Here is a 22034-nt window from a genome sequence, read left to right as displayed (position 1 = left end):
CCAGCCATGGGGAGCATGGCCTTTGAGATAAGATCAGACCCAAACAGTGGTTTCAAATCCAGGCTTTGGGGCCGAACTGCCCTCCCAACACCCTCCTCTCAACAGGCTGAAATGTGGAGTGGGGAGCCTGGGTCAACTCCAAGCTTTCCTGAGCATTGGACTGTTTGAGCTTGTTGCAGAGATGGATGCAGGCTGAGCTTAGCCTATTCACAGCAACTGGCCCTGATGGGATGTTTCAGACACTGTGACACCAGCCCGTATTAGCCCTTGCCAATCAGGGCCCTTGCTGCAATTTAGTTACTGTGGGCTGCCTGGCGCACGTCCCCTTCCCACCCACGTTTGTCTCCAAGACAATGCTCCCGCCTCCGACATTCCCAGGCTGGAAGCAGAACAGCCCATTGCTCACTGGGACGGGGTGGCAGCTTTGGTGCCTTAAACACATTAGCAGATGTGGAGTGAATGTACAGCCAAGTTGAATGCAGGGCCTGGATGCTGTGTGGTGTACCCGTTAACTCAGCTTTGACTGCTTCCAAGTGACTCATCGAAGGGAATAGGGGGTGGGAGGGAAGAAAGAGGCCAGGGATGCTATATTTCAGGGCATATAACATAGGGTGCTGCAATTCCTTGTGGGTTACCTAAAACCCCTCCTCTCATGTGTTCCCTCTGCCACACCTGCATTCAGCCATTAGAGAGGATGATAGACATTGTCCAGCTTCCATATGGTGTGTGTAGATGTACACATGGCCAAATACTGTTCTTGGGCACACCTAGGCCTCCATACTCTAGGTGTATTTGCAGGCTGAGTCCGACCTGCCCTCTGTAGCTGCAGATACAACTAAGTGGGGCACAGATGGGTGCTCCTTCCCCTTGTGTTTTGTTGGTTTTAAGTAAGATAACAGCAGGTCCCATCTACAAGGTGCTTTATAAGCATAAATTAACCCAGGCTCATAGTGCTCTTGAAGGCAGGGCAGGGTTATTATCCCCATGAGAAAACTCAGGCACAGAGGCAGGGGCGGCTGTAGGTATTTTGCCGCCCCAAGCATGGCAGGCAGGCTGCCTTCTGCGGCTTGCCTGCGAGAGGTCCCTGGTCCCGCGGATTTGGCGGCATGCCTGCGGGAGGTCTGCCAAAGCCGCGGGACCAGCGGACCCTCCACAGGCATGCCGCCGAAGGCAACCTGCCTGCCGCCCTCGCGGCAACCGGCAGAGCGCCCCCCATGGCTTGCCGCCCCAGGCACGCGCTTGGCATGCTGGTGCCTGGAGCTGCCCCTGCACAGAGCGGGGAAATGATTTGGCCATGTGTGGCTTGCTGGAGGTGTGATGTGCATCTCCGTCCATTTGGTTGGGGGTATGTTACAGTTATACAAAGCTGCAGTCACTATGGTATCTCAAAGGGACTTCACTTGGAGGCTCATGCAGTGATGTGCAAGAAGAAAGGAAGGTGAGCACTTTGGCAGGCAGCATCTTAGTTGAATGGACCAACAGGATCTCAAAGAGAAACAAACTTGATGAGACACCCAGGAGAAAAAATCCTCCTTCCCCAACCCTCCTGAAGCCAAACTAGGCTCCCAGCCCTACCACTGCATTTCCAAGTGTTGCCACTGATAGCCCCAGCCCAAGAGAAAGGGGTAGGAGGGATTCAGCCACAAGGCCAGTTGGCCCCCACTGCTTCCACCTGATGCTTCAGCTCACTGACCCATCCCCGTATTGTGACCAGGCCACAGAGACTGCTCAGTTTACCAAGAATCCAACAGCAGCAGCTGACATTTGAGTGCAAGCTCCAGCCTGAATTGTAAAATATTTGTAATTTTCATGTCTGAATGAGGGGCTTTGGCAGAGCTGGGTTTAGGATCCCAGTGCTGGAACAGTAGGGGGGCTATGAGTTGAAATTGAGGGACTTTGGCAGAGCTGTGGGGTGTGCAGGGGGGGAAGCCCAGGGCTGGAATAGCAAGGGTGCTGTTAGTCAGGACTGAGTGGCACCAGCTGAGCAAGATGGAAGTTCATTTTTGTGGGTGGCCTCTGTGCTCCCATCCTCCTTAGGTTGAGGTAAAGTCCTCCCCGTCGCTTCCCCTCCCATGCTCACCTCTTCCCTTTCTGGAAAGAACAGAGGTCTTTTTCTTAACTTTTAAAATAATTTTATGTAGGGATTTCTTTGGGAGACATGAGCCCCGTGGATGCCAAGGAGGGAGCAGGCAGGGGGTAGTGACCTCATGGGGGAGTGTGAGGAGTGAGCATGGTCTCTGCTGTTTGTGAAGGCTCTGGGGCTGCTTTTCTGGTAGCTGAGCCCGACCCTTTGGCATTTGCAGCCTGCGCCTCTTTTCGTGGCAGGAACAAGTGAAGTGTTTTGCAGGCTGCTGTGAGAGAAGAAAGGCTGCCTTGTTGCTGCCAGAGGTGGGGCACCCGGCTGGGCTGGTCTTCGCTCCCTTGCTAGCATTCCTAGAACAGAGTCTGCTTGTGAAGGGCAGCAATCACCCTTCGTGCTGGGGCTTCCCAGGAGGTGAGGTGAGAGGCTGGGATGGGGGGCATGGAGGAAGCATGAAATATGCCCTGAGGGGGGCTCCCCAATTCCTTATCTCCTTGCACTGGGGAGTTCTCTTTGGAGAGCCTTGGAGATAGCCAGGTCCATGGAGTGGCCACTGGCTCCCACAAGGATTCCAACCGGGGCACTGGGATGGGGGAGATGGTACAAAATCTTTGTGGAGAGGTCTGGGGGATCAGTGTCTCCCTCCTGTGGAAAGCAGTAACATCCTTTATAAGGATTATAGCATCTCGATGGTAATGGGTCAGGGGAGGTGGAGAGCAGGAAACCTGGGCTTGTCTTGTAGTAAGAGTGGGGTGGGAGAGAAATCAGAACTCCTGGATTCTATTCCTGGCTTGAGGAGGGGAGAGGAGTCTAGTGATTAAAGCTGAAGGGTGTGTATGGAGAGTCTGAGAGTCAGGACTCCTGGGTTCTAGTCCTGGCTCTGGGATAGGAGAGATACATAATGGTTTGAGCTGGGGCGGCAAGTCTGGGAGACAGAATTCCTGGCTTCTATCCCCTGCTCTGTTATAGACTGCTGTGGTGACTTTTCTCTCAGTGCTGGAGTTCCCCCATTTGTGAAGGGGGTACCTGCCTCATGGGACCTGGGTGGGTTTGGTGCTGCCATGCCCAGATCGATGGAAGGTGCCAGAGCATGGCCCAGTGTGATGCTTGCCCCTCGCCCCACACTGACTCTGGGGGTTTGGCTGGGATCCTGTGGCCTGCTATGGTGGGAAGGGGTTAAACTCCAAGCATGATTCCATCCTGGCCTCCCTCTCTTCCTTTTCAAGAGTCCAGCCCCCTGCCTGCTTTTCCTCTGGCCCAGCAGCAGCCAAGAGCTAGCAGCTGGCTGCAGCTGCTTTTGTGGGGAAGGTGCAGGGGTTGGGGAGAGGTTAGGGCTGTGGGCCCTGCTGGCCTGGCTCTCCCCGCTGGGGTCTCCTGCCTTGATGCGCCTGTCACCTCCCCAGGGAGCTCGCAGTACAGACTGTTCTCTACGACTTCTCCCACAGCTGAGCTAGGCCGCACCTCAAGGCCATGGTGTGAACAGAGCACAGGGACATGAACGCTCTGCCACTGGAGCTGGTGGTCGGTGCTTGGCCCAGTGCCAGGGTGAGGATCCAAGGGCAGGTAAGGTGTGGACCTTAAAACCACACTGTGGCTCGGGGTGTGGCGTGTGTGTATTGGAGCAGGGGGATCACATAAACTCTTCTAGCCCTTCCCCGTGCTCATGGGTCCAATGGGCTCCTTGTCCTGCCAACATCCGGGCTCAGACGCTGACTTGGGGCAGCTGGAGTCCAGGCCGAACCGGGGCTCCTCTAAACATCAGGGGCGGTTCTGGCCCAACAGGTGGCTGGCGCAGGCTCAGCTGCATGCTAGCGAGTGATGTCTGAGCAGGAGCAGGCAGAGGAGAGCTCCAAACCACTCCATATGCTGTCTGTGCTGCTGTTCCTGCCCCATGCCCCCCCCATGTTATTGTTCTCTCTGCCCCCCCACCCCCCAGTGCCACATCTCTCTTTCCTCTACCCCCCCCTCTGCAGTGCCCGCCACGCGAAGGCAGGAGCCACACAGCAGCCACACACACACACATCTCATCATAGGTTAGTTAAACTTTTTTGCAGCTGTGGGAAAGTGGCAGCAAATGGAGAGAAGCCCTGGTGGTAATGAGCTAGTGCCCCCTCTCCATCTTGTTCACAAAAACACACACCGGCCCTCTATGCAGCAGGGGCTAGTCCTGCCCCTCAGTAGCTGTAGGCTTGTGCATGAGAATCAGGGAGTGAAGGGAAATGGCCCTGCATCACTGTCCAGACAGTGAGAGAGGGTGATCTGTGCTTGACAGACAGCACGCAGTGGCAGCAGGCAGCCCACTTGACAGCCCAGATCACACACACATCTCCCTGGCTCTAACCCCCCCAGAGCCTCTCAGCCACATCCAGCGTGCTCCTTTTACAAATAATATTTCCAACTCAGCTCCTCCGCTCCATACCCAGCGCCCAGCTTGGGGGAAGTTTGGCTTCCCTGGGTGTCAGTGGGGACTGCTATGAATGTTGGGCCTGAATGCCAATCTAGGCATTTCAGTTTGAATTCTGTCTGGTCTTACTTCCTGATGCTGTCCTCTTTCAGCTGCCTATTCCCGAGGGAGCCAGGGCCTTTACTGTGAGCTGATGGTTATTTTGTTCTTTCCCAGCCCTGGAGTCAAAACAGTCTTTTTCCAGCCTTTCATTTTTTCCGCAGTGTGTAATAGCTACGCACTAGCTCCCACTCTTCCTGGCCAGGCTGTGTGCTCTCGCTCTGGGTATGGTTTGTGCTAACCACAGACCATGCTTTCTTTGAGAAAGTAGGGAAAGGCTCTCTCCTTGCTGCACTGGTTGAAGCCTGAGGATCGGTGGGCTAGGATTGTCAGGGCAGCCTGTAGATAGCTCTGTCTCTAGGGAGAGTAGGAGAAGCCCAGACTTTGCCCGTCAGAGGGGGATGCGCTGGCATTTGTCCCAGAGCCTAGCCATGGGTTGTACGTATGCTGTACAGAAGAGCAAATCACAGCTGCCTTCAGCTGGAACCAGAGGAGCACTGCATGCTGGGCTAGCACTGGTATTTTCCACTGGCCTAGGTGTTCTGATAGGTGAAGGCAGCACTGGGTCTCCGTGAATCCCATGAGCTGCAGTGATCCCAGGCTACACTAGGGCTTGTCTAGGCCCCCACATACTACTAACCCATCTCCCACAAATGGCCTGTCTTCTGGATGGGATGTGGACTGAAGTCCTGGTCACTTGGGAGCAATAAAGTTCCCAGGACACTTTCCACAAGCCGGGGCATTGATTCTAGTGTCATGGCCAAAGCCCATCTTGGGTAATTACTCTCTACCAATCCTGCCCCAACAGTTTCAGTTGGATACAGGTATTCCCAGTCTGCCCTAACCTGTCACTGTGCTGGGTGTGGCAGCTGCCATGTTTCACCCCAGAGATGGTTGTATGTCAGTCCTGGGGGAGTGATGTTTCTGTAGAGCACTGTGGGATCCTTCTAGGCGAAAAGTGCTATGGGAATTTTCCCCCCTCTTCAGGGTCTGCCTTCGGAGCACCATACTCCCTGCTGGCCAACAGAAAGAAAAGACCTGGGGACTGAATATGCAGTCTGGTGTGGTGAGACAGACTTTAATCCCCAGGGCGCTATAGGCCCTTGCAATGCGTTAGACACAAGCATCTGTGAGATCTGAGCCCCAGTACAACCCAGGAGCAGCGCGACCCTGTTCTGGCTGTGTCTGTAATGGGTTGGCTGCTGGATGTGTGGGAGCAGAGACTAAACAATCTTTCCATGCACTCGGAGTGGCCCTAGCCCTTGGCAGGAAAGGCACAAGAAATGCCCAGCTGGCAAAGGTGAGCTGGTAGAGAACAGGGAGCCACCGCATCGTCGAGAGGTCAGGAATCACCACTGACCCCTGGTGGGACTTTTGGAGTTGTTTTGATCAAGTTACCCCAGCCCATCCTGTTTTCTCTAATCCCGCTGGGGCCAATGCTGACCGGGGGGCAGGTGAAGCAGGGCCAGGGAAGCTTCCTGGGGGTAACTGAGAGGAGAGTTCAGCGTGTCTTCCTGAAAGCATGTTGGGGCTCTTGGGAGTGTCAGTGGCTGCATTCGTGAACATTGTTCTCCATTGGCAATGATAGGAGAAGGCTAAGTCCACGCTATCACCTGCAATGCAGGCTTAGCCTGTAGATGGTGCACTGGTGTCACACAGTTTGGCCTGCTTTTAATGAGCCATATGTGACCTAGTTCTGCCTTAATACCAGCAAAATAACATTTTACAAAGAGCAGAGGCCTGGTCGGGGAAGGAGGGGCCAGGCTGCCTCTTCCCCAGACACTCCCTCTGTAGTCCTGTTTGAGCCCTGCATTGCTGGGGGATTCAGTAGTCCAGTGCATATTTCCAGCTCTGAATATCCCAGCACAATACTCTTCTACTCGAGTGATTTGTCTGCAGCTCCTTGGGGAAGGAGTGGTGGCTCCATCACTTGGGGTATTTACACCAGACTGGCTAAAGAGCTAGTGCCTATATGATAGGGGAGCAGTGCGGCTCTTGCTGGGAAGCAGGGTCTGAAGGGTCCAGCAGATCCCAGCCTTCTCCAGAGCTTCTTAACCTTACTCTGAAGCACAGTGATTCTTGCTAAAAGCGTAGGCTTCACCCCACCCTCATTGCTGACAGGGAGAATGTTAGTGCTTCACGCTGTCTCAGAATAGTGGTTTTGGGGCAGCTGCTAGGAACCCATGTGATACAATCTGCCCCCTGACCTGCACTCATACAACACAAGGCTGGGAGCAGTCCTTATAATTGTGTTGTAATGTCACAAGCCATGTGGTCTGTAGTGGGGGAGCCAACAGAACCCAATGATCCACAGGCCAAATGGGGTGAGGTCTCTGCCCCACAAACTGTCCATCCTCAGATCTGCTCTGGAAGTGCTTACAGACCAGGCAGCAAGGAGGGGGTTACGGCTGCCATCCTGCTGTAGGGTGACCCCAAGATGGAAGTGTGGGATTCATGGAGTAGGGGGTAAACTTGGGCTAAGCTGGCCCAAATGGTCTGAGCACCAGAGTGCAGGAAATCACTGGCTTGTGGGGTCAGTTTCCTCTTCAAGCTGCTTTATTTATTCCTGCAGGGACAGAAACCCTGACCAGGATGGTAATGTAGGAGGAGCTGAAATCGGGTTTCAGTTAGTGTGTGTGTGTGTGTTTGAACATGCATGTAAATGTGGGGCATGTGCAGACATGCAGAGGGCCTGAGGAGCTGTGTGCGCACATATGAATGTGTGGGGTTGCTAGTTCCCTAAGCAGCACCTGGGAGAGAGACTGGCTGGTGCACAACATTCCTGCTGACGAGTGGGGCGGGCTGCTGGGCAAGCATGGATGCGTTGTCATATGTAGTATGTGTATGTCTGTCTTCGTTAGTCCTTCCTTCCCTGCATCCCAGATGTTGGGTTTTTCCCTCAGTGATTGTTTAGTGATGTAGATTTTTAAAAATGAACCTCTGCAAAGCTGTTGTTCAGTTAAGACTCCCTCTTTTGTTCTGTGTTCTGTAGTTATGCCCTCTGTGTACAAGAGAATATCTCTGGATGGATGGACAGAGAATGTAATCTTGAGACAATTTCTGAGCATCTGGAACCAGGAATTTAGCAGAAAAGTATCTTCTTGCCATTAAATGTAATCCTTGGAACTGAGACATGGAACTCTCCCCGGCTCCTCATGCCATCCTAGGGCACATGGTATGAGTTGGGCTCTTAGCTCAGGCGTCTTGGCCCCATTCTAACCCTGGGAAGTTGCCTGCTGCCCTCCTATAGTTCCCTGAAGTTTCACTGGGAGAGAAGATTATTTTTCCTCTCCTGCCAGTCTGAATGCTGTTAAAAAGCTGCTGTGCTGGAGAACTGGCTGTCCTGTTCCCGTAGACCTCCCCTGACTAGCCTTGTGCAGGGTTTATGATGCTAACGTAGTTCATGTTTGTAAAGATCTGGGAGATCCTTGGGTGAATGGTGAAACATGGCCATGTATCCCATGCTCTGCACACGTTCTGTTGCATTCTATACATAGGGGCTCTAAGTTACTGTGCTTTTTGGGTGTTTGTTCCACTCTCTGTCATTTCGCATCAGCAGAGACCCTGTGGCAAGGTATGTTTGCAGAATTACCCAGTTCAGTTGGGGTCCAAGCCAGATGCCCCTGTAGTCATTTCACCATTGATTTGAGCAGGAGCAGGCAGAGAGGAAATGAGGCACAGGGACTCTGTTATGCAAAGCCCAGCTGGTAAAAGGTTATGAGGCCAGAAATTATGCCCTCTGGTGTCCAGCTCTGAGAGCTGCAGCTATCAACTCTCCTAATGCTCAAGTATCAGACGGGTAGCCGTGTTAGTCTGGACCTGTAAAAAGCAACAGAGAGTCCTGTGGCACCTTATAGACTAACAAATGTATTGGAGCATAAGCTTTTGTGTGCCATGCATCTGACGAAGTGGGTATTCACCCATGAACGCTTATGGTCCAATACATTCGTTAGTCTATAAGGTGCTGCAGGACTCTTTGTTGCTTTCTCCTAATGCTGTGTCTCTTTAGTACTGGGATTCATACACCCTACTCATTTCTAGAGGAAAATAATGCCAGTGCAGAAGCTGGGTAAAAGCCTGGAAGCTGCTTGTGTCTATGGGTAGGTGGGTGGGGGAGCAGCATGATGTAGAATGTGTACGGCTGATGACATGTTGCTTTTCTTTGGAACTCTTCATCCAAGTACTTCAAGCTGGTTACGAACAGTCATGAGCTCTGACAGCCTGTGCGGATAGGTGGGTGTGATCCCCACTGTACAGATGGGGAAACTGAGGCCTGGAGCAGTGCGATGACTTGCCAAAGGTCAAGCTTGGAATAGAACTCGGACATCCTGATTGTCCATCCCCTGCTATAATCCCTAAACCACTCTCTCCTTTCATTGATTAGGCCTAGATAATGGGGCCTCTCGATCACTCACCTGTGCTTGCTGGGCTGTTTTGAACTTTACTCTCAGCCTGTGACCTCATGTGTCTCATTGGTCCAACCTTCTGCGTCCCCTGCTGGGGAGGGAGAGGTGCGTCTCTGCAGCATAGCCCCATGCACACCGCTGGTTTGGTTCTGTCGTTGTATTCCTGTTACTGGAGGGCTCTCTCAAGTCCTAACACCCCCTCTGTGTTTCTGGTTCCTTCCCAGGAGAGTGCCAGGCACATTGATGAAGTTGCCATGGAAGCTTCAAACAGGAATGTTACCAGCCCGACCCGCAAAGTCCAAGCAATCATCCAGGTGAATGTGTGCTGGGGTCACCTCCACCAGCCAGTGCATCAGCACTGCTGCCTTGTGCTGCCAGGGCAGCCTGAGATCGCTTTGGGGGCTAATACCCTGTCCTTCCATCCCCAGAGACTGGCACAGGGGTCACAAATGAGCAAAGGTCCTAGAGAGGGATTCAGGGGTGATGCTGAGAGCACTGGCGATACAGGCTGCTTAGGTCCCCATAGTGATGCTGCCAGCAGGAAATCAGGGCATCCAGAAAACCAAAGAGAGAGCAGCCCCAAGTGCTGGGAGATGGGCCTGGCAATCCCATGAGAGCATAGGGAGTGTTTGTTCCCTCTCCCAGGCCTGGGTCAGGCTTCATACATGGCCCTGCTTCTGTTATGGGCCAGACCCCAATTCCAGATGGGGGTTGGGGGCACTGGTTCTAGATTGGGCAATTCAGCATCCATGTACAAGCACTTTGGCCCAGTTGACCCTAAAGGCTCCTGGAGGATCTTGTGGAGAGGGGACATGGGAACAGTTTGCCAGAGAGGAATTGTGGCCCCATCACGGTAAGAGGCTGTTGATGATTTAGAGTCAGTGAGGCATGATCCCCCACCCCAGAGCTGGAGAATGGCATGGCTCTGTGCCACATCTCCCACCCTCCACTCCCTCCCAGAGCTCAACTCTGAAGGGTTATTGGTATTCTGAATAACCCCAGGACTAGGGTGTGGATGACAGGCGCTGCCTTCTGCCGAGTGCCATTGGGCCTTTCCTCCCAATCCTATTATGGGATTGGCTGTAAATCCAGTTGGGCTAAATGGCTAGTACCTTGGATCCTATTAAAAAGAACCTGAGCCCATGGAATTCCCCTTGCCCTAGGGCTGGGCTATTGTCACTTTTCATCCTTCTAGTCTCCTCTTCCCCAAGCTGCAGCACAGAGCAAAGATCATAGCTGGCCTGTCGTGAGATCTGGAGACATGGGGAAGTGCCCAGAACCCTCAGACTCCACATCTGAGGAGTCCGTTCCTCAGCTTGCTAACCCGCTGTCTGGAGCCCACGCAGGGCACTCTCTGTGCTCTGGGAAAAGGGCTGAGGGAGACACCCTCAGAATGTGGAGCCAGGGGCCCAGCAGGCTGTGCTTGTGGGTTTGTGTTTGTGTGTGCTTGCGTGCATGTGGGGATGCGTGTCTGTCTGCATGCATGTACATGTGTGTGCATGTAGCTGATGGGGTCTAAGTGAAGCCTGGTTGGATTCTGGTTTACCTGCAGTAGGGTCAGGGGCCCAGGGCACTGAGGAGAGCCTTGCCCTGCTGGCTGCAGCCAGCCATTCTGTGAGACCTCCACTTCTGCTCTGCCCTGTCATAGAGAGCAGAAAGATATGGAGCCCATAAATATTTATGATCCATCTTTGCTGTGCAAAGTGGGAACGGAGAGAGAACCTATCTGAATCACTGATTGTGGACAGGCTGCTGGGCAGGAGCCAACCCTCAGCACAGACCCCATCTGTCTCCTTGTCCATCCATCCATTTACTGGCACGTTTCAGGGGCTAAAGCTGGTCTTGCTCCTCATTTCAGGGGTCTTGTTTGCACACTCCCACCTGTGCCCCAGACATTTTCCAGCCTTGTCCCCATGGCTCCTTCCATCCCTGCTCCCTCTCTTCCTTTTCCCACATGTGTGGTGCTGCCAGTGCAAGAACCACCTCTTCTGCAGCAGCTGGTGCCATATCTACCTCACGATTTTTATGTCCTGGTGCCGGACTGACAGCTCTGGAGCCCTCTGCTTACCTCCAGAATGGTCAGGGGCAAGGTCAGCATCCATAACATGGTCTGCCCTGGAGGGATGAGAAGAGAGGACAGTCCCAATGTCCTGTTCAGCCCTTGACCTTTTTGCTGGCACTGCCCGTAGGGGACCAAATGGGGTGGCTTTTGTGCTGTGGATGCTGGTCCACCAGGAATTGACTGAGACTCACCAAACTCATTGCATTTCCTGCCAGGTGGAAAACCTCTCTGGCCCCCATCTAGGAAGGGCTCGGCCCAGCGACCTCTCCCCTGAGTTCAGGGATGAGCATGTTCTAACCAGAGGTTCTGCTTTATCCTTCCCTACAGAACAATCCTCTGGACCTAATAGACATGGGCAAGGGGCTGAAGGTCCAGACCGACAAGCCACATCTGGTGAGCCTGGGCAGTGGCCGGCTCAGCACCGCCATCACCCTCCTGCCCCTAGGAGAGGGTAAGTTCCCCTTGCCTGTCTGTGACAATGGGCCGAGGCTGATAAGGGTTAGGAGCTGACCTGGGGGAAGGGGTGTCACTTTTCCTGCTCTCCTGTGGCTGAGACTCACTGTGTAACTTGCACTGGATGGAGACCAACCATCACACCATGGGAAAGCCAGACTGTGGAGAGGGTGTGTTTGTAATGGATAGAACAGGAGGCCTAGGGATTCCATTCCCAGCTGTGTTCTAGACTCGCTGAGAGGCCTTGGGCAAGTCCCCTACACCCCAATTTTCAAACTGGCTGTTAATTTTGAATGCCCCATTTTAGGAACCTTGGGCCTGATTCTAAGAAGTCATTAATTTGGGGGGGTCCAACTGGAAACCCTAGGGCCTGACTTTCAGGGGTGCTGAGCACACGCAAGCTTCCAGTCATGTCAGCTAGAGTTGTGGGTGCTTAGCGCCCCTGGAAGTCATCCCCTAGGGGTCTTCAGTTGGGCCCCCCAAAGTAGTGACCACTTCTGAGAATCTTAGAAACCTGAGAAACCTTCTCCTCCAGGTGTGTGGGCTTGGCTGGGATCCACTTTTGTGTGGCTGTAACTTTCTGCAGGGTGCTGAGAGAGCCCCACTAAAATAGACACATCTAGATGCTGAATGTGGGATCTGGAACCTGGGTTAATCTCACTGAAAATGAGGATGGGGAGGCACAGTCTGGATCTGGCTGGGATACCCAGAGCCCCTGGGGTGTGGGCACACTAAGTCCCACCCATCTTTAGTCCCAGCAATGGGAGCTGGTGCTGCCACACCCTCTCATCTTGCAGGGACTTGGGTTAACATCTACATTGATGTTCCTGGTTTATGTGAGCTCAGCAGCCCAGAGCCAGATGGAACCAGCATCCCAGCGAGAGCTGGGCTGGCAATGGGATTCAGATCCAGCCTTGGCTCCCAAGAATGGAGGGAGTGAGAGGCACATAGGGCAGTTGTTCCTTCCCTCCTGACAGTGAGTGGCTAGCTCATTTTTGTGGCTCCCAGAGGCACTGGAAGCTCCTGAAAAGTTTCAATCCCCAATAACATCCCGCCACCCCTCCCTGGAAGCCCCCTGTGAATGGCCCTGCTATAGGGACAAGCACATGATGATCAGAATCCAGTTGTGCCTCCCCATCCCTGAGCCACTTGCCCCCTGCCTCTCAGTTTAGAATCAGAGACTCCAGCTCCTTCATGGCTCAGCCCCTCCAAATGTCAGCCCTTCTCTAGCAGTTGGTGTTGGGAAGCGAACCTTAGGCATGCATCTGTGTCCAATAATTGTTATTGAGGCCACAGTGCAGTCTCAGATTAAAGATCAGATTAAAAACCGGAGAGAAGCAAGAGCCAAACTCTCCCTGGAGACATTGCTGTTAGCAACCTGTCTGCCTCCTTGGCCTGAGAGGCAGGGAGCTGCCAGGTCTGCTCCCTGTGGAGATGTCCAAGATCTCACTGGGAAGGATTCACCTGTGCACACGTGACATGCCCACACACCAGCTCAAGGCACAGACCCTACCGAGCCCCCTGCACTTCAGACAGGGAGTGTGCTCCCTCCACCGGGGAGGGAAGGGAAGCAGAACGGAGCTGCTGCTTGGGCCATGGACTTGTACTTAGTGAGCCTTGCTTTCGGACATATAGTCAGCAAGGGCCTGAGAGTGTGAAATGGGTGGGGGGGCCCTAGCCAAGAGCTTGGGGTCTGTTCAGCACAGAATCAACAGAGGAAGCTGCTAGCGATAACTGGATCAAAGGAGCGTGGGAGTTGCCTGCCCAAGGAGACAGCTGGAGATTGGGATTGCAGTGGGGTGGGGGGAAGAAGAGGTAGAGTGGCCATGGGAACTGGGCTGTCTGATCAGAGAGAGTGAAGGAGATAGGAGCAGGAGGAGGAACCTGGAGGCACAGTGGTTAGTGTGAAACAGGATTCTTTATCACTAGCCTCCTCTTGCCTCTTCTGCTGCATCTCTGCTTGGGTTCATGTTCCTAGAAGGGACAAGACTGGATGTGTGGGTTGCTCTTTGGGGGTGTCTGACCACCTACATTTAGCTGTCTGTTGTCTGTGCCCAGGTGGCCCCATGTCTTCCCAGCAGCTAATATGCTGAGACCTGCAGGATGAGTTTCTGTCAGGGAGCCAGGGCTGCCCAGGGAACAGCATGATCAATAGCAGCCCTGATAAAAGCCCCAAGGAGCGTGGGCTCTGACCTGTGGCCCTGCAAGGTCCCATCTCTCTGGCCTGGCCTTTGCAGTCTGGGCCACAAACAGGAGCCCGGTGCTAATCTCTGCAGCCAAGGAGAGAGCAGCACTGTGCTGGGCCCTGCAACAGTGTCCAGATCTTACCTTGTGGAAGGACTCCCCTCTCCTCTGAAGTACGAAGCAGCCTTATTCCTTCAAGCGCTGCAGAGCGCTGGGGCAGGAGGGACAAATCAGCACAGCCACACACCCTGTGGGTGCAGAGTGCCCTGCCTTTGGAGCTTTAAGAGTCAGCCTGGCCTAGAGGAATGAGCACAGGACTTCTGGATCCCATGTTGTGCCCCTATGTGAGGGGCTTGTACCCCCATTTCCTGAAGTGGTGTGCGGGGGAATCAGTGGCTGTTGCTGGTTTGTGTGTGTGTGCAGGGAGCGATGGGTACAGGAGCTGGGAGAGGCTGTTTCAGTCCCTCTCTCGGGGACCCACCAGTGTCTAAAACTTGGTGGCTTAACGCCCAGGCCTGCACTTGCTCTGCAGCATCAGGACAGGAGCTGCCCTCCCATTATTCCACAGAGTTATGTCATCCCCCCCACTTCCCAGTTCAGGAGCTCCTCTGGGCAAAAACCACAGAGGCTGCTTCCTGCCCAGCCCTCCCCTTCCTATCACATGGTGCCCACGCAGGGTGGGGTGCACACCAAGTGGGGTTTTGGCACCAATAATACAGGGTGAGTGGTCCCCTCTCAGCCTCTGTAAATGGGGGTGCTTCACCTGCTTTGGCCTCCCATCCCATGCACATGACCTCCTTGTTATGACCCAAGGAGCATTAAGCAGATGTTTCTCCTTGTAGGGAGGACCATGATTGGCTCGGCCGCTAAGGACATTGTTCTGCAGGGGGCTGGGTTGGCCTCTGAGCACTGCTACATCGAGAACGTTTGTGGGACCCTCACCCTGCACCCCTGCGGGAATGCCTGTGCCGTTGATGGCCTGCGGGTTAAGCAGCCCACTCGCCTGACCCAAGGTAAGGTGCCTACCCTTGGGCATCAAGTCTGGTTGTGGTGGGAGCAATGCATGAGAGGACACTCCTGACCACTCAACTAGCTCCAGGCCTGGGCCCCTCAGACCCCAAAGATGGGTGATGTTTGGGTCAAGTTCTGGCTTTCCCAGCTTTGTAAGGTGGATCCTGCCTTCCTCTGACTTTGGATATGTTTGGAGCCAGCTTCAGGTCTGCAGCTAGGGTACATCTGTGCCTTGGAGCTGGGTGAATCCTAGTTCTCCTGAGAGCAGGTGAGGGTAACTGGGCTTGAGAGAGCGCCGAGTGCAACTTAGCCCAGCCTCACTGAGTTTTACAGAAGCTTTATTGAGCTGAGATCGGCTTCAGGGTGAACTTGGCAGGGGAATGGGAGTAAGGACTCCTGGGTTCTTTTGTTCTTGGCTCTGCTATTGGTGCTCTTGGCTTGACCTCTCTGCCCTGATTTGTGTCTGTGAAATGGAGATACCAGCTCCCAGCTTCATAGGGGAGGGGAGGCTGAGCCAGTTGATATCTGCAGTAGGCTTTAAAAGTGCTGAGGGTTGGGTATTGCTGAGCTCAAACTGGGATGAAATGGTAATCCTCACACGCTCAGATTGCCTATGGGCGATAATAGGCCCTACAATATGTGCAGGGGACTCTGCCTTTCTGTACGGGCTGCCCTGCTGGGGATTTAGCGCTTGCTATGCCTCATAAATAAACCCTCAATTTAGCTGTAAATGACACATTCAGCCTTAATACTTCATGGCTGAATGACGTCTTTTACAGCACTGGCCCTGGTGTTACCATAGGAGTCAGCCTAGTTACAGCTGTAGCAGTTACAATGTTGCTGTTTGTGATAAAGCAGCTGCATAGAGCTGCAGGGGGGAGGGGAGATGGGTGACACGGGGAATATTTGTCCTTGTTATTTGCTTAAATGTTTCTTAGGATACTTGCATTTGGTGACCTGTTTGGTTCCTAATTGACATTTCTGCCACAGGACAAGTGCAGTTCATTGCAATCAACCATGATAGGATTAAAATTCAAAATGATCTGGACAAACTGGAGAAATGGTCTGAAGTAAATAGGATGAAATTCAACAAAGACAAATGCAAAGTACTCCACTTAGGAAGAAACAATACAAAAATGGGAAGTGACTGCCTAGGAAGGAGCACAGCAGAAAGGGATCTGGGGGTCATAGTGGACCATAAGCTAAATATGAGTCAGCCGTGTAACACTGCTGCAAAAAAAAGCAAACATCATTCTGGGATGTATTAACACGAGTGTTGTAAGAAAGATGTGAGAAGTAATTCTTCCATTCTATTCCATGCTGATTAGGCCTCAACTGGAGTATTGTGTCCATTTCTGGGTGCCACATTTGAGGAGAGATGTGCACAAATTGGAGAAAGTCCTGAGAAGAGCAACAAAAATGATTAAAGGCCTAGAAAACATGACCTATGAGGGAATATTGAAAAAACTGGGTTTGTTTAGTCTGGAAAAGAGAAGACTGAGAGGGGACATAACAGTTTAAGTACATAAAAGGTTATTACAAGGAGGAGGGAGAAGAATTATGCTTCTTAACCTCTTAGGATAGGACAAGAAGTAATGGGCTTAAAGTGCAGCAAAGGAAGTTTAGGTTGGACATTAGGAAAAACTTCCTAACTGTCAGGGTGGTTAAGCACTGGAATAAATTGCCTAGGGAGGTTGTGCAATCTCTATCACTGGCGATTTTTAAAAGCAGGTTAGACAAACACCTGTCAGAAATGGTCTAGATAATACTTAATCCTGCCATGAGTGTCTCTCGAGGTCCCTTCCAGTCTTATGGTTCTATGATTCTATCTCAGGATAGGAATGGTAGGGTGTGTAATAGATCAGGACTGAGGGGCACCGGCAGAGCTGTGTGAGGTGGGGAGCCCATGGCTGAGATAAAGGGTGCACCTGTGGGTTGGGACAGAAGGGCATTGGCAGAGCTGGGAGTTGGGGAATCCCAGATCTGGGATAGCAGTGGGGCTGTAGATTGGGATTGAGAGGCACTGTCAGAGGTGATGAGGGCGAGAGCCCAGAAGAGGAGTAGCATGGGGCTGTGAGTTGGGATTGAGGGACATTAGCAGAGCTGGGTGACGGAATCCTGCACTGTGTCTTGGTCTAACCCAGGGGTTCTCAAACTGGGGGTCGTGACCCAGTGGGGGGTCGTGAGCTGTCAGCCTCCACCCCCAAACCATGCTTCACCTCCAGCATTTATAATAGTGTTATAAATTAAAAACACATTTTTTATATTTAAGGGGGGGTCGCACTCAGAGGCTTGCTGTGTGAAAGGGGTCACCAGGACAGAACGTTGAGAACCACTGGTGTAACCTATCTCAGGGTTTCCCCTCTTGCATGTCCTAGTAGTGATTGGCAGCACTGTGCAGATCCACTCCTCACGATGCTGGTTCCTGAAGTCTCTATTTGCAGGAATCTGACTTCTGCAGAGCATCTGAACACAGCCTGAGTGCTCCCAGGGAGCACGGTCAGTGAAAGTTCTTTGCCTTGCTAACAAAACCCCAGGGATAGGCTAAATCAGATTTGTCCCTGAGTCTAACATACCCTCTAAATTGAGGATTCCTCCCAGCTACAATCACTATAAACAGACTTGTTCTCACACCCCACTGCTCCTTCTCTGTGCTTGTCTGGGAAGTCCATGCGTGAGAGAGTGAGATCCCAAGACCCAACACATCCTCACACTCTCTGCCCATGGGCAGATAGAACAATATACATGCATACCACTGTGCACTGGCCCACAGGCAGTCTAGACAGATGCAGACAGACACGTGTGGACACACTCATGTTTGACTGCCACCTATGCCCATTGGTTGCATTTCTTTGGGTTGTATCTCACAGCAGAGTGGTGACGTGATCCCAGTATGTGCTGGCTGCTGTAAGTGAAGCCCAAAACATGCTCTGTGCAGCGGCACCGTGGGCTGTTATTAAGGTGTCATCATTTTGCTGTATGGTATCCAGGGGAAGGGAGCAATTCAGTTAATGATAGTGCAGTAGAGAGACAGTCTGGTACAGACCTTCAAGAGTGGCGGAGGAGAATTTCTCCAGACCTGACCCTTCTCCCCCCCCCCCCCCAGTCCCACTGTCGCTTCCTGCAACTCCTTCTGCCCCACTCCTGGTGGTGCCTGGCAGCCTCTCCCAGATGCTCCTGTGCAAGGCTGGCAGGTAGGCTATTGCCCTCTGATACCTTCCCTTTCCAGAGCCTTCACACTTGGGGAGATTTCTGAAGGGAGAAGCTCTTGAATGGAGACAGGTGAGGCAGGTGATGGATTCGGGCTTGTTCAGAACATTGTCATGAGTGTGTTGCCCTGGAAGCTATCGATCCTGGTGAGAGGTAATATCACCCATCATTTTGCTTATGACATCAGCTCCTTATCTGGATGGATGCAACCAGTAGAGAAATGAGGGCAGGCTGGGTCCTCGGGATGGGAGAGCCCAGGGTGCTGGAGGTGGGCACCATCCCAGCAAACCCTGCTGCCACTTGCAGTCTGCTCTATTTGATGAGATTGGCAATAACAAGCTTCCTTGGGTGCCAGATCCTCCCTCCAGCCCCTGTCACAAGAGGGTTCCCTATTAGAACGGGTAGGTATTTAACTCCTTTTCCAGGGGAACTGGGGAAGGCTGGGGACTGCATTGTGCCCTTCTTTTCTGTTTTTACTTCTTTCCTCCTCTCTGCCTGAATTATCCAGCCCTGGGAGGCACTGTGACTTAGTGCACAAGATGTCAGACTGGGAGTCTATTCCTGATTCTGTCACGGATTTGCTGTGCAACCTTGGGCGAGTCATTTAACCTCAGTGTTTGCCTATCTGTAAAATGGGGGTGATAAATGGCTTTGACAGCCATTGGCTGGAAAACCCTTTGTAAGTACTCAATGTAATTGGGACAGAGGAGTAAATTCTGAACTCTGTTATTCTGGGACATTGCAGATTTGGACCCAGCAACCTTCTATGTCTTCACCCCCCAAAGACTTGATTCAACTGCCTCCCATGAGTGTAAATCTGGAGACACTCCCCTGAAGTCAGAATCATTACCTGCTCTAAATTGATCTTGGTGTGACAGAGATCAGAATCTGGCTGCTGAACAGGAACGAGCCCAGGCCCATCGTGAGCCCATGGGGTTTCTGTGTGAGGTTTTCCTGCACAGTGTCCGGGAAATGGGTCTCCTTTGGAGCAAGTTTGTCTACAAGGGCAGGAGAAACTGTTTTATCTGTGCTGCTCTAACAAGCATTCCCTGTGCTGTGTACCACTGTTGCTGGCCAAGGACCTTCTGTCCTGGCTCATTCTGTGTTGTCTTATTTTGTACAGCAATTAAGATATTCTTTTCATTCTCCTCCTCGTCAGATTGCCCAAGTTGTGCTGCTAGGGGTGGTGCTCCCTGCTATACCTGTGCTCTTGTGATGGAAATTAGATTAGCAGCAATGAATTCTCTGGATGTAGCAACAGTAATGCTAGCAGGGTCATCAGCATGGAAGCTAAGCTGTTCAGAATTCAGCCATTTCCTTTGATAATTATGTATATTTTCCACATTACTCTGGAAACTTTGAACCAGATGTGTGAAAACTCACATTAGAATAGAAAATTACACACTATAAGCAACTCCAAAGCTGGAGCATCTGAGGCCCATCACTTAGGCCTATCAGAAAGCAGACTAATTAGGCCAAGACACAGGGACTGAACACCAACCAGCCCATGCTCTATGCTTATCTTAGAAACATGGTTAAAGTGTTTCATTATATTCATCCCTGGCAGCGCCATACAGTGTGCATGTACACACACACACACGAGTGTGTGCATGTACTCTCTTCCTCAATCTGGAGTCACTCCATTGACTTCACTGGAGTTTTTCTGCTGTAACAGAGCACAGACTTTGGAAAATTTTACATCTTCTAGGCTGTACAACAAGAAAAAAACACCTCAGAACACTTCCAGGTTTCACAAAGACAAAGGGGCTTATTTTCCTACCCTGTCCTTGAGTAACGTTTTTCACACTACCGCAGTCAATATCTTTGTGCAAAGATGGTGTCATATTTTCCACAGCTGCTTTAGTTTTCCTGTTGAATCACTTTTTCTGATCATACTCTTTAAAAAAAAAACATTTTTAATTTTTCTTTTACAGTCTGGAAGCCTTCCCTGGGGTGTTAACAGGGATTTTGATGGAAATTAATGTAGATATTTTTCTCCATTACTGAGTCACTCGGAAATCTTCACCACTGTCACCACCAGACTTCTATTGGTGCAAAATGCCTCCGGGAGTAACTATATACGTTGTAGTAAATGGCACCTCTGCCCTCTACTGGCTGAAATCAGAGCTGCTCTGCTGCATGCCCGAGGCCCTGTAGGGCTAATGTATTTTTTTTCTGGCTGGGGTGGCAGGGGTTCATGCTTTGGGAATGGGAAGCAGTCGGTTCTGTCCTGGTGTTGCTCTGAATGACTGGACATTTGTTAGAGCAGGTGCACCTGCAGTCTGAAGGGTGTGTGCAGGGCCCTGTGGACTGGATTGCAGGATCTGGACCTGTATTATTTTTATCTTCAGAGTGTTTCCTTTAAATTAGAAAGTGTGGGCCACCCTAGGAGCCTACCCTGTGGCTGTTCTGACTGAGTGGAGGCCCAATGCTGGGACCTGCGAGGAGTGGCAGTGGCTTAGCTTGTTGCGCTCTGCACTACTTGCCTGGTGGGCACACTTTCAGGCTACAGCAACCTTGGCTCCCTCTTTCAGAAAAGGGAAGAAGGTGGCAGAGCCAGAGGGAGAAGGGACAATGAAAGAGGGGGTTGAGAGTTGTGTCCATGTGGGGCATGGGGCGTGGGCATACAGTGGAGCTCTGCCAACAGGGCCTACGCCGGGCACACATCCAGGCTGGGATAAGGGAGACAGACAGTGGGCATGGGCGTGGCAGGCGGGATACAGGGGATGGAAGGGAAGATAGAAGCAGTCAGGCATCTCCCCCCTCTGCTAGGGGAGGGGGGCAGTGCCTGCTGCACCCTCCTGCTCCTGAGAAACAGAGAGAAGCTATAAAATGCCTTAAGCGAAGCTTCCTCCTGCAGCCCCCTTCTCTACCTTGGCCCCTGGCCCGGCCAAATCCGCTCCACTGTCCCCCCCCCCCCCCCCCCCGCTCTCCTCGCTGTCCCCTCCCCGCCCGGGGGCGGTGCGCTCCCCTCCATTGGAGCCGCGGCCGCTCTGTCTGCGGGGAGGAGCCGCCCCCTGAATAGACCCTTCGACTCCGGGGCTGGCACCGGGACGGCCGGCGGCGGCGCGTCCTTCCAGGCCGGTACCGGGCTCCTGGTTAGTGTCCCGGCCGGGCACTCGCAGGGTCTGCGGCCCAGCTCGGGGCCGGTACGGGGCAGGCGGGGAGCCCCGCTCGGGGCGCTGGTGACGGGACTGGAAGGGGATCCGTGTAAGCGGGGCGCGGGGAGCGCACGGGCTGGGGGTGGCTGGCCCGGCCCTTGTCCGCCCCGGGCGCGCACCGCGGCGAGGGACGCGGCTGGGGCCGGGCGCGCACCGCAGCCACTTGCTGGATTCGCGGCCGCGGTCGGGGAGGATTTCGCGTGTGTGAGGCGCCCGGCGAGAAAGGAGCCCGGCGCTCCGTGCCAGCCAACGGGGAGGCCAGGGCTCGCCTCTGTGTCGCGGGCTGGTCCTAGACTTTAATGATAACTCCTCCTCCTCCTCGCTATTTCGGGAGGCTAGAATGTGGTACCAGAATTAGCTTTGGGCGCTGGAGCCTGGCAGATGGTACAAGTCTCCTCCCACCTGGCTATAAACTAGCCAGAGTTGTGTCCTGGTGGCATCTCTGCGTGCAGTTGTGTGTGTGCAGTCACGCGTGTACCAGTACATACATGTCTGTGATGTATGTATTTGCATGTGGCTTTTTAAAAGGATGTTTTCTTAGGCCACCGAGTATTCTTTGTTTGAAAATAATTGGTCTTGTTTGCACTGGGGGGTGAAATTTATTTCCCTCTGATGTGTTGGCATTTTTCCTTGAGACCTCGACAGCTGTGCAGCTGAAACTGGCTTGAAAAAAAGCTGCAAATAGCATGAAATACTAGCTAAATATGTCCCCTGTGTATCACATATACATGTACATGTGATGAATGTGTGCTTGAGGGGAATTAATTCCACTTATTTTTATGTGCGAGTTGCATATGGTCATCCCAAATGAATGAAAATAGAAAGTTTGTTGCCTTCCCAGCCATCAGTGTATTTATATCACAACAGAGAGCTGCTAAAGATACAGTAGTAAATTCAGCTCTGGTTTAAGTGGCTTAAAACATTATTGAAGTAGAGTTGTACTTCTCTGGCCCATAAACATTGT

The 22034-nt window shown here is 52.5% G+C and overlaps 1 protein-coding gene across 6 annotated transcripts in view; it reads left to right on the top strand.

Annotated features, from left to right (window-relative positions):
* Window positions 1–2339: 2339 nt before the first annotated feature.
* LOC120375716 (pleckstrin homology-like domain family B member 1) overlaps window positions 2340–22034 on the top strand; it is a 97169-nt gene continuing 77474 nt past the window's right edge. For 2 of the 6 annotated variants that reach the window (XM_039496575.1, XM_039496572.1), the window contains exons 1-5: window positions 2348–2494; window positions 3526–3643; window positions 9214–9303; window positions 11379–11502; window positions 14531–14701. In XM_039496575.1, coding sequence (XP_039352509.1) covers window positions 3575–3643; window positions 9214–9303; window positions 11379–11502; window positions 14531–14701 — 454 coding nt within the window. In that variant the 5' untranslated portion in view covers window positions 2348–2494; window positions 3526–3574. Of the gene's footprint in view, window positions 2495–3525; window positions 3644–9213; window positions 9304–11378; window positions 11503–14530; window positions 14702–22034 lie in introns of all 6 variants that reach the window. The other 4 variants (XM_039496570.1, XM_039496574.1, XM_039496571.1 and 1 more) reach the window with 4 other exon arrangements.

Source organism: Mauremys reevesii, linkage group 12 (genome assembly GCF_016161935.1).
Source record: "Mauremys reevesii isolate NIE-2019 linkage group 12, ASM1616193v1, whole genome shotgun sequence".
NCBI lineage: Eukaryota > Metazoa > Chordata > Testudines > Geoemydidae > Mauremys > Mauremys reevesii.
This window is presented reverse-complemented; position numbering and strand designations above follow the sequence as displayed.